This window comes from Pelodiscus sinensis, chromosome 8 (genome assembly GCF_049634645.1).
Source record: "Pelodiscus sinensis isolate JC-2024 chromosome 8, ASM4963464v1, whole genome shotgun sequence".
Taxonomy (NCBI): domain Eukaryota; kingdom Metazoa; phylum Chordata; order Testudines; family Trionychidae; genus Pelodiscus; species Pelodiscus sinensis.
The window spans coordinates 17,173,537-17,186,090 of record NC_134718.1 but is presented as its reverse complement, the minus strand read 5'-3'; the positions used below and the strand labels follow the sequence as shown (position 1 = coordinate 17,186,090).

Here is a 12,554-nt window from a genome sequence, read left to right as displayed (position 1 = left end):
GCTTGATACCTTTGCTACCACGGTGACAAAATGAGTTCTTGCTTTTTCATAGTCTAGCGTGATCCCTGTTTTGATGCGAAGAACTCCACTGTGTCGGTCTATGGTAAACTTGTTAGTGTGGATGTTCTAGAAGAAAAGAAAAGTGGTGAAAGGTTACAGGTATAGTGAAAAGACTGGTGTTGGGACTAACTTGCTAAAGATATAGAACAGTTGTTCTCAAAGTTTAGCAACCCAAGGGCCCCCATTTTGATTTAAAAATTTGGGGACCCCCTGCCTTGTCCCTTTACTGAGGCCCTGCATTTGCTCCATCCCTTCCTCCCCGCACACACTTTCTGGTGTTCACTCTCTCCCTCTCTTCCTCCATTTCACTGGGCTGGGATAGGGGGTTAGCATGTAGAAGGGGGTGAGGGCTCTGGCTGGGGGTACTGGCTCTGGTGTGGGGCTAGGGACAAGGGGTTTGGGGTGCCAGTGACGCTTACTGCCACTCCAAAGAAGCAGCCATCAGGTCTCTGAAGCCCCTAGGTGCATGGATGTCCAGTGAGACAGTGTATGCTGCCCTCATGCTCGCAGGCTCTGCCCCTGAAGCTCCCATTGGTTGCGGTGCCCAGCCAATGAGAGTTGCAGAACCAGCACTTGTGCAGGGGTAGGGTGTAGAGCCTCCATGGCTGCCCACATGTCTAGGGACCACAGGAACATGGTGGCCACTTCTGGGAGCTGTGTGGAACTAGGGCAGGTGAGCCTGTCTTAGCCCCAGGCTTCAGGCGCCAGGAGGCACTAATGGGCAGGTGGGGGGGGGGGCGAGGAGAGGGAGTTGATCGGTGTGGCCCATAAACCCCTTGGAGTTCCCTCATGGACTTCCAGAGGTCAGTTGAGAAACACTGGTGTAGAATAAACAAAGGTGGATAAATAATGTGTAATGAATGATTCATGTGATTAATTTCACATGAATTATTCTGATCTCTCTGGCTACGTCTACATTGGCATCCCTTTCCGGAAAAAGGATGCTAATGTGACGAGTTGGAATTGCAAATCCGTGGGAGATTTAAATATCCCCCGCGGCATTTGCATTTACATGGCTGTTGCTTTTTTCCGGCTTGGGGATAAGCCGGAGAAAAGTGCCAGTCTAGACACGATTCTCTGGAAAATAAGCCCTTTTTCCGGAGGATTTCTTATTCCTATTTTCCGGAGAATCACATCTAGACTGGCGCTTTTCTCCGGCTTATCCCCAAACCGGAAAAAAGCGGCAGCCATGTAAATGCAAATGCCGCGGGGGATATTTAAATGCAATTCTGACTCTTAATATTTAGGAGCACTCAGGGACTGAGCCAATGGTTGTTTTGGAGCTTTTTCCCCTAGGGTATGTCTACACTACAGAGTTTTGTCAGAAAAACGGTCATTTTTCCGACAAAACTTAAGGAACATCCACACTGCAACTGCATTCTTCCACAAGAAAATCAAAAGAACAGAAGTTTTTTCCGGCATTGGTAATCTTCATTCTACCAGGAAGAAGCCTTTTTGAGAAAGAGCTCTTTCACAAGAAGGCGTGTGTGGATGGGGAAGTGGGAGTTCTTTCGGAAGAAGAGGAAAGAAGAAAAAGCACAGGTGCCCTAGTGTGATCCATAGCAATCACAGCTTACATGTAAAAGAGCATCCATACAATCTGGATGCTCTATTTTGAAAAAGCATCGCTTTTTCGATGCACTTTGGCAGTGTGGCCGCTCTCTTTAGGAAGAAGTTTTTGCAGAAGATGTCTTCTGAAAAAAGCTTCTTCCAAAAGAAGTCTTTAGTCTAGACATAGCCCTAGACTGATATATCAGTCATGCATACATGGATGGCACAGCCTTTGTTGGCGGCACATTTTGTGAGCTTAGTGAAAAACTATGCAAAAATGAATTACATGTGTAATGTATGAGATTTTCAAAAGACATAACTTGGTCATATTAAAAACAAATTTCAACCAGGCACTCAAGGGCTTGTCTTAATGATAAGATTATGTGTGTGCCAAATGTCAGTGTTCTACATCCATCGAACCTGGCTGCATATACCATTTTCACACAAAGTTTGCAATCATGATTTTTTTATACCTGTAATGGGAAAATATATTTGTTCAGAGTCCTCAAATTAAAAAATGACTGAACCAATTTTTCTTTAAATTAAAAAAAAAATTATTTTCAGAAAGAGCTCAAATCTAGAAAATTTCTGCCACAAAGGAGTTTTAGGAGTTGTTGAACACTCTAATACAGATTTAAGACAAATAGAAATATGCTGTCATACAAAAGCACAGCCTGTGGAAATAGTCATGGTAGTATAACAATGCTGTGTAAATATCATGCCTCTTCAGTGACAGACTATGACAGGGGTAGCCAACCCACAGCTCTTCTCCCCCAAAAGTGAGGCTCGTGAAGCCGCTACTGCACCCCCACAAACAGCCCCCACCCCCCGCCACCTCCGTCCCCTGTCTTCCCTGTGCTCACCAGGGCGGCGATTCAAAATGGCGCCCAAGATGACAGCCGTCAATGGGAGTCTGATATGGCCAAAAAGCCTAAGTTTCTTAAAGGGGCAACTTCCTTTATTTTTTTTTTGCTTGACTTTTCTGGGGGGGGGCTTTCCTTTTTCTTTTCTTTTTTTTGCTTGACAATTCTGGTGCTGCTCTTCACATTTTTTCCGCTGATGTTTTGGCTCTCTTTGTTAAATGGGATGGCCACCCCTGGACTATGACAACATATTCTCTGCTAGCTTTGTCTCTTGATAAGGAGAAAATGAGGGTCACTAGCATCTCAAAAGTGGACTAAAGTGGCAAATAGCAGAACAAAAATGATTGTGGAAAAAGAAGCAAGACACTCAATTTCTGCAAGAGAAATGGGTTTTCATACAGTGACTTGATCTGACGGATTTGTCAGAATTGTAGACTGGATTTGTAAGTGGGATTGAATTTAAAATAAGAGTTAGATCAAAGTAAGATCAGAGTGTTTGTTTTGTGTGGGGGTTTTTTTTTTTTTTGGCTGCTTACAGAATTTGGTTTAGGGTGTCTTTTCTTTCAGTTATCTCATGTTAAGAAGATTAGCTTTAATCCAACATAAATATTTGCATTTTCTCAAGTAGACATTAATTCCTGCACTCACTTTGTCTAAGTAAATATTATAATGAATGTGTTAGTCAATGTCTACCATTGTCCCTTACTGGGGAAAATTAAATTCAGCTGCAAGCTAAATTGTTAGCAATTGTAGCTCAGGTTGTATCTACCTGTTCTTTACAGGATTGCCTTGACTAGGGAACACGACAATCCTTTAGCACATCCCTATGAAACAACTGTTAGTTCATCCAAGGCAGCAACTTTGTTTGTACTTCTCCTCACTGAGGCTATGTCTAGACTCCAAGCTTCTTTTGGAAGAAGCTTTTCCAGAAGAGATCTGGAAAGACCTTTTTTGAAAGAGAGTGTCTACACAGCAAAAGCGCAATGAAAAAGGGATGTGCTTTGATTGGACACATTGATTGGACACTATGTCACATTTCAATTGTGATTACTGTGGATGGAGTGGCCACCAGGGCACCTGTGCTTTTTCCTGAAGGTCTCTTATTTAGAAAAAACATTCTCTTCTGTGTCCACACATGCCTTTTTCCAAAAAAGCTTTTTCAGAAAACGGCTTCTTCCTCTTAGAAAGAGGTTTACCACTGTCAGAAAAACTCCTCAGTTCTTTCGACTTTCTGTTAAAAGAACGCAATAGCAGTGTGGACGTAAGTGTAGTTTTTCCAGAAAAACAGCTATTTTTCTGGAAAAACTTTGCAGTGCAGACAGACCCTGAGATAGTGCAAAAGTGATAGAACTTACTTGCCTAGGCTCCAGACAAACAAGAAAGAGACTGAAGGTATGTCTACACAGCAGCATCTACACAGTTAGCCCGTTATTTCAAAATAATTTCAAAATAACGGGTGACTTATTTCGGCATTTTTACACCTCATTTCTTGAGGAATAACACCTCTTCTGAAATAGCTGTTTCAGAATAGCAGTAGTGTGGATACTCCACTGCTGCTATTTTGAAATAGCCATTCAAAGTAATTTTCCCAGGCCATTCAAAGTAATTTCTCCCCCTGTGCTTCCTGTGGTTCTAAATCAGGATAGCATATCCACTTTAGGGGAACCTGCCTTGGACTTATTTCCAGGCTTCTCTGTAGCACAGACATGCTATTTCAAAATAAGCTATTTTGGAATATTTCCTCCGGAATAGCTTATTCTGAAATAATTGTGTGGTGTTGGCGTAGCCTAAGTGGGGAAGAGAAAAAGAAGCAGGAAACGTGATAATGTCAGTGATGTAGCAGGAGACAAATGTTCTGTCAGGACCTTAAAACACTGCATAAGTTAATCAGTGTTGTAAGTATTAGCTGGAGGAAAGTAGCAAAAGTGAAAGGATGTGTGAATGTTACATGGTGGAGGTAACAAAAAATATTTAGCTGCATGTGTTAGTGTTTTGGCAGATGGACCCTACTGCACCATCAGATCACAATGCAGAATGCAGAACCAGTCACCTGAGAACTTCTTTCTCAGCTGACTAACCGTTACATGGAGTTAACAGGAGTCCAGACAGAGGTTTTTTGATCCACCTGATGATTTGGCAGTGCTATTTCCTTCTTCCATCCTAAGATCTTACCTTGTGTAAAAGTTGTGCTGCTTTAGCTTTCCTGGCATAGTTAAAGTAGTACATGCTCTCGACTGTGGATGCCAGTATACTGGTGCACATGTATTTCTACTAATATAGTTTATCCCCATACAGGAAGGGAAATAATCTATACTGCTCTAGGGTACCTGTCTCTAACTGCATAACTAGGGATTGTACCAGTAGAACTACTCCAGTAAAAAAAAAACATCACTCTCCTACACCAACTGACAAACTAGCTATCCACCCTGTGTGCAGACCAGGCCTAATAAGTAGCCAGGAGAGAGGACAATGAGAAGCAGGAGTGTTGTAGCTGAAGCACTATAGGGACCCACGTGTGTCTAGAAGCAGCTGAGGAAGGCTGAGGAGGGATCAGAGAAGGCAGGAGTGGGACTGTCTGACGGGCCACTGCACAGTTATTTCGGAATAAGCTATTCCAGAATAGTTATCTGGGATCACACCTACTGTTATGGTGAGACACTTACATGACCTTCTTTTTATTTCTCGCATGGGGCCGGAACACCTCAGCAAACGAAACTACTTTTAAACATACGCATCATGATCATACCTGCAAGAAGTAGGTGACACTTCCCCCGGAGCCTGTGTCTTTGTCCACTGCCTCGATCTTAAAGATACTGCTCCCTGAGGGGGTGTTCTGTAAATTAAAACAGTTACTGAAATCAGAGGGACTGGCAAGTAATGCAAAGTAAAAGATACGAGAGGGAGGCAAGAAATGAAGAATGAAGACGAGAAGGCTGGGAATCAGCAAAGGAATGACAAACCAAAGAAAGAAAAGCAGGTGGGAATGGTGGATGGAGAAGGCAGATGAAAAAGCAACTGAAAAGGAGGAGAGGACGAAATATAGAATATGTTGGAGAGTGAATGGACACATGTATGAGCAGGGGTGTGAATGAGGGGGAAATGGAGTGAAAGAGGAAGGACATATATTAAAAATTTCCTGAGGCAGAAATGGAAGAGAAAATGCTTATTTAGGGGGCAAGGAGACAGAGGAATGTCCTTCTCCTTTGCTGCTGCTCCTCTTCCCATTGAAGTCAGTGGTAAAATCTCTATTGACTTCAGCTGGTGCAGAGGTAGGCTTTCAATGGAAAATATTGTGCAAATTAGCATCATAGCCTCCCCCCAGAGGACAGTGTGCTATCAGGGAGTGGAGAACACCACAGCACCGCTTCCTCACTACTGCATGCTTTAGTGATATTCAAAACATAACCGAAAACTTAAGCTAAACACTGAGTTGATCACCTAGGCTATGACTACACTGCAGCGCTATTTTGGGATACCTTCAGTATCCTGAAATAGCTATTCCGCATCTTTTGGGCATGCCCGTTATTTCAAAATATAACGGGCTTGCTATTCCAACATCCTTGTAAAACTCATGCTATGAGGAGTAAAGGATGTTTTGGAATAACTGTTTATTTCAAAATAAGTGCTGTGTAGACAGCACCAAATTTCAAAATAAGCTATTTAGAAATTATCTCAAAATAAGCTACACCATTTGCGTAGCTCAAATGGATGAGCTTATTTCGAGCTACAGTGCAGTGTAGACACACCCTCAGGGTATGTCTACACTACCACCCTAGTTCAAACTAGGGTGGCTAATGTAGACATACCCTCAGTGATACTATGTTACAGAAAATGCACTAGGTCCTTTTCCCTGCTTCCCATTCAAATGTACTTACAGCATCGGGGAAAAAAACCCCAAACCAACCTCTGGGACTTGGACTATATAAGGTGTGTTGATAAACTCTGGACTCTCGTCGTTGGCATCTGTTACAAGTATTCGGACTTTTTCGGCAACCTGGGGTGGAATACAATGAACACTTATTGAAATAAACTAAATTGCACTATCTACTTGTTTCCTTGCATGCTAGGATCCTGACTGGCTAAGGCGTGACTACTTGCTTTGTTAAGATACTTGCAGTCAGTAGGAAAATGGAACGGGAAAACATCATATGCTTCTTAAAGAATTGTGTTTTAAAAAGGCAATGCTAACCGTTCCCTGAGATGCAAAGCTTTCCCTGAGACGATTCTTTACTGATGTATACAATGACTTTCAGAACTTCCAAGGTGCTCTACGAACAACAGATGGTGGGGCTGATTTTCAAAGCTTGTGTCTCACTTACTGGACCCTTCAAGAGGTTCAAAGTCTCCTGAAGCATGCAAATGAATGAGACATCTGTGCACAGGCAAGGCTGGGTAGGTGCTCAGCTGACTATGATGCGCCCAGATTCTTCACTGGATGCCACAATTCCAGTGCGCATTAAGGGGGCATGTGCAAATGCACACAACTAACTTTGAGAGGGTGGCCCCATTTATACCATGAGAGGTCACTTTGCCATCCAACATAAAGCAACCCTTCTGGGATGGAATGTGGTAGCTCATATCAATTCCCAGCAAAACTGCACCATGTTTTGTGAAGTGAAGAGGTAAACGTGATCCAGAGGCTTTTATTTAGGGGAATTTCTAGGGCATTCCTTGTCATTGTATCTGATCTTCCTGAATGGTTATTCTCACAACACGCCTCTGAATATAGAAGCATTGCAGATTATCATCATCTCCGTTTTACAGATGAAAAAATGAAAACACACAGGCTGTGTCTAGACTGGCCAGTTTTTCCGGAAAATCAGCCGCTTTTCCGGAAAAACTTGCCAGCTGTCTACACTGGCCGCTTGAATTTCCGCAAAAGCACTGACTTCCTACTGTAAGAAATCAGTGCTTTTTGCGGAAATACTATGCTGCTCCCATTCGGGCAAAAGTCCCTTTTGAGCAAAACTTTTGCGCAAAAGGGCCAGTGTAGACAGCTGAGATTTGTTTTGCGCAAAAAAGCCCTGATTGCGAAAATGGCGATCGGGTTTTTTTTGCTCAAAAGCGCGTCTAGATTGGCCACGGACGCTTTTCCGCAAAAAGTGCTTTTGCGGAAAAGCATCCATGCCAATCTAGACGCTCTTTTCCAAAAATGCTTTTAATGGAAAACTTTTCTGTTAAAAGCATTTCCGGAAAATCATGCCAGTCTAGACATAGCCACAGAGTAAGGCCCAGATCCTCAAAGGTATCCTAGAATCATAGAATTCTAGATCTGGAAGGGACCTTGAGAGATCATCAATTCCAGTCTCCTGCCCTCATGGCAGGACCAAACACCATCTAGATCATCCCTGACAGGTGTCTATCCAACCTGCTCTTAAATATCTGCAGTGATGGAGATTCCACAGCCTCCCTAGGCAATTAATTCCCGTGATTCACCATCCTAATGAGAAGTTTTTCCTAATGTGCCACCTAAACTGCTTTTGCTGCAATTTAAACCTATTGTGTCTTGTCCTATCCTCAGAGGCCAAGGAGAACAATTTTTCTCCCTCCTCCTTCTTACACCCTTTTAGATCCTTGAAAGCTGCTATCGTGTCCTCTCTCAGTCTTCTCTTTTCTAAACGAAACAAGCTCAGTTCTTTCAGTTTTCCCTCAATGGGAGTGAGGCATCAAAACACTCTGAGGATCTGGGCCTAAGTGATTTGCTCAAGGTCCCATGGATAGTTTTACGGAACATCTAGAAATTGCCCCCCAAGTTTTCTGACTTTCAGTCCTGTGCTGTAATCATAAAACCACCCTTCTTATATTTAAACCAAGTAAAAATAACAGGGAAATGGATGGGTCTCATAGTGGAATGAGGAAGGGACATTGGCAGTCACTTCAAATATCTCTGCAAAAATGACATTAGGTTCTTAACACTCAGAAATGACCAGAGCTCCAACAACTACAAAACCAAACTAAACCCCAAAAGCAACATTCCAGACAACCCATAGCTTCTTAGTGCAATGCAGGTGCAGTAATTACTCAGGGAGGAACATCAGCTACTGACTCTCCAACACAAATTCCTACAACACTGAATTTTTCATTAGGAGTCTCCAAAACCTGGTCAAGCCCACACTGCTTTGGTCTTGAAACCTACTGGGGTCTCGGCACCTTTTATGAGAAGACTCTCTGGTTCTACAGCCTCCTTTGAGGCAGACTTTTGCCTTGAACCACAGAAACCAACATTAGTTTGATTGCTGGCAAGGAGCTGGATTTAGAAGTGAGTTACTGTGATTTCGTCAAATCTTGTAAGAGTCACGTAGGACCCTTATTGGACCATGTTTTTGTACATAACGAGATACTGTCCTCACAGTGGCTAATGCAGCCAGAATGAGTTTGACAAGCTTTGGCATATGTGAATACTCACCGTACTCAGGCCATCGGAAATACTGACTATAACTTCAATCTCATCTTCTTTCTGCAAACAAAGACAGTTAATATAAACAGACGTCTAATATTCAGCAAGATTATTCAAGGATGGTTTGTGTGTTTAAATGGATTACAAGAATATCCAGAATTATAACAGTTAACACTAGCAAAGAGTATTGCAAAGGAGATAAAACCTCAGATTTTGGGGCATAAGCTGATCTTTATTAGGGATTAGGATAAATTGGCATTTTGTGGGGTTTCTTGTACTTCCTTCTGAGGCATCCAGTGCTGGCCACTGTGGGATGCTGGACTAGATAGACCCCTGCCCATCAACTGGAGCAGGGGGACAAATGGGGCAGTTGCTCCAGACCCTGGCGATTCAGAGTCTTGGGGCTCCTGGCTGCTGCCGGGTGCCGCTGTGAAATGTGCTCCAATTGGTGTGGGGGACTGGCTGCACCAGCCCCGCCCCTTTGTCCCAAGACCCTGCCTTTTCTGGGAGGACAAGGCCATCTTCCCGCCACCCTGGGGCCTGTGCCGGCTGTCTGCTCAACTGGATGGAACATGCAATTTGGTCCAGCAATTTCTATGTGTGAGCTGCTGAAAGCCAAGAAAATCCTAACTAAACAGGTGAGGTGTGAAACTTCTGCTCACTTGGCATACAGTAGTGTAAGGTATTTAATAAATATTGAGCCACCTCATCTGGAAAGGATTTAACCCAAACAGGTCATATCAGGCATTAAATGTCTGATCTTGGAACAAGGTTGCCTAACATGCCCTGTTTGGTGAGACTATCCTGAGCTGACAGGAAGCACTTTCATTTAACTGGAGACATGTTTCTTAAACCATTTCAGTGGCTTTTATTTCTATTATTTGTAATTAGTCCCAAACAAAATATTGAAGGAAGTTTAACAGCAGCAGCTCAATACTTATTTGCAGGTCTGACACCTAAGAAAATACCCTTGTGTGCATGTGGGAAAGGGCATATATACAGAGCAATATTCATCTTTGGGTACCATCATCAATCTGTTCTTGAAAAGTTATTATTGAGAACCCAACTCATCCTACATTTGGGAGAATCCTAATGAAATTAAAATTCCCTCTCCTGTGATTAGAAAACCGTAACTGCTTCAGGGACTAGGCGGAACACCGAGTGGAAAGAGAGTGCATTTTCAATTTGGCAAGAGTTTAACAGCTGTGTACTCCACAGTCCTTTGAGAGAAGCAGTGTTGTACACAAAATGGAAAAGGAGGTGACAAGTGCACTAATAGACTGTATCAGGGCTGATGAGTGACTTTGCCAGGCCCTGGGGGGAACTGGTTCTGGGCCCCAGGAGGGGAGGGGTCTAAAGTGGAAGGGTGCTAGCCACAGGAACCTCACCCACCCATGCATGTAACAGGCCCATAACCTCTGACAGTGTTTTCAAGTCCTCAAATTATGTCTGAAAAAATTCAAGTTACAGAGAATCCACCATTCACACTAGGTTTTGAACTGACAATGCCCCTTAAAGTTACTAATCAAATTAAAAACTTGACTCCATTACAGTCACATGTAGATAGGTGCTACGTCGTTGTGCATTACCTCTCTATCTAGCTCCTCAACCAGGGTGACATTTCCAAAGTTTGTATCAATGGCAAAGTAACTTCTTGACCCAGCTTCACAGGTCATTCCATAGGTCACAGGATCTCCTTCGGGGTCGGTTCCATTCAGAGTGTACACATGTGTACCTGGAAAGACAGAGTTAGCCCTTCCACAAGACTTCCCAAGAGTACCTTGGATCAGTGCATATTTTCAATTCATTGTCTCTTATGCATTTAGAACCTTGCTATGGTTAGTGAAATTTTGTGAATCAGCTCCAATTTATGGGGATGTATTCAGACAGTCATAGAGTTGAAGGTCAGAACAAAGTGAACCCTGGAAGATATGGTTCCATAGTTATGATTCATAGTTTTCTGAGGATTGGTTACCCCAGATAATTGGTGTGGTCCTCCCCTTCCAGAGCCCTGAGCTGTTGAATACCACCAAATTCAGTGCCTTAATACTGTTCATTTGGCTGAAGAGTAGCTGGCTCACCCTGAACCCAGACAAGCCTGAGGTGATGCTGGTGGGAAGAAGAGCTCTGAATAATTGGTATCCTCTATAACGTTCCCCACTATTGAGGGTATCTCCTCTCCCATTGTTAAACTGCTTCACAGCACTTGACTCCTTGTCTCTTCGGTGCTATTGGCTGCCCAGCTAACCATGGTCCATCTGCCACTGGCGGGAAGATTGCGGCTCATACTCCCAGGACAGCCATGTTCCATTGGAACCATGGAACTGTAAATCAATATGAAGAGCCCTGTGAATGCCGAAGACAACTTCCCCAGGAGCTGGACCTGCACTATGGAACTCACCCCTGACAATTAGGTCAGACTGGCCGCAGACTTGTCCAATCTTAGAACTAAATAAATGCCAACCTCCTCCCTTGCACTTAGCTTTCCTTTCATTGAAATTCTTGACCCACCTGCCCACTTACTCTCACACAACCAAATAACCAATGAGCCCCTCTAACTTTCCTATGAGAGGAGCAAAAAGAGGTTGTTGTTTCTATTTTTAAATACTAGGGAGGATGGTGCCAGGCTTTTGTAGTTTCTAGGAAAGCACACTTCATCTCTCTGTGTGCTTGCATCATTCATGCTCCCATTGACAGATCCAGGAAAAACAAATTACCTGACCACACAAAAGTGTCCTGTCCTGAGGGACTTTACCATCTACCTTTTCAAACCATTGTGGGATATTAATTGGGCAATATCCTTGAAAGTCCATTATCCTACTTCACATTTATATAGCACCCTGCATCCCAGGATTTTTAAAGTAATTTTCAAAGGCCAATTAAGTGGGCCTGACGCTGTTATTGTGTGGGTAAACTGAGGCACATACACGTTATGTGAATTATCTGACATATATTACAAGTTAGTGCCAGAGTCAGATGTAGAACTCAGGAGTCCTGATGTTCAATGCTCAATCTAACTCCTAGAAAGGTCGTTCTCTCGTAAAATTGGAAAACAACTCTGAAAATTATATCAGTGCACAAAAGCATGCTTATGGAAACGTGTATTTTACATTGTGGCAAACGTTCTACTATATACAAAATATGGTATCTGAGAAACTACTGGCTGCATGAGTAGTGACGTTTGCTTACACAGCAGACAGCTCACAACAAGTTGTAGCTCTTTCTCCTTAAAAAAGGGTCATAGCTGAAGAAGTTGTGTGGTCAGGCAATTCATTTTCCCTGGCTCTGCCAATGGAAGCATGAATGAGGCAAGCACACAAAGATATGAAGTGTGCTTTCCTAGAAACAAACACGGCTGAAGTGGGCTCCCAACAAGACTCTTGTGTATTGTCAGATGAAAACACTATGTTTCCCCTGGTTCCTGGTTAAAACAATTCAGAATCACTGAGTTTTGTAAGATTGCCATCCTATGTTTAAGGTCACTCTGTGGTTCAATGTCTTTGATGGTTTCTGCACCAGGCAAACCACTGGAAGACTCAACCAGACAGCACTGCAATAGGTCTCATGTGCATGGGGATCTCTGTGACTGGAAATGCTAAAAATGTGGTTCTTTCTTATAGTAAAAGTTTATATTTTGCAAATAGTAGCAGAGGACAAGAGGAATGCTGATAATTCACACTGCC

General features: G+C 43.0%; 1 protein-coding gene across 2 annotated transcripts in view; it reads right to left on the bottom strand.

Annotated features, from left to right (window-relative positions):
• CDHR1 (cadherin related family member 1) overlaps positions 1-12,554 on the bottom strand; it is a 62,435-nt gene that overhangs the window by 42,444 nt on the left and 7,437 nt on the right. For both annotated transcript variants that reach the window (XM_025189622.2, XM_075934805.1), the window contains exons 3-7: positions 10,461-10,606; positions 8,881-8,931; positions 6,379-6,468; positions 5,221-5,307; positions 10-126 (exon numbers count right to left, since the gene is read on the bottom strand). In XM_025189622.2, the coding sequence (XP_025045407.2) occupies positions 10-126; positions 5,221-5,307; positions 6,379-6,468; positions 8,881-8,931; positions 10,461-10,606 (491 nt within the window). The remainder of the gene's footprint in view (positions 1-9; positions 127-5,220; positions 5,308-6,378; positions 6,469-8,880; positions 8,932-10,460; positions 10,607-12,554) is intronic.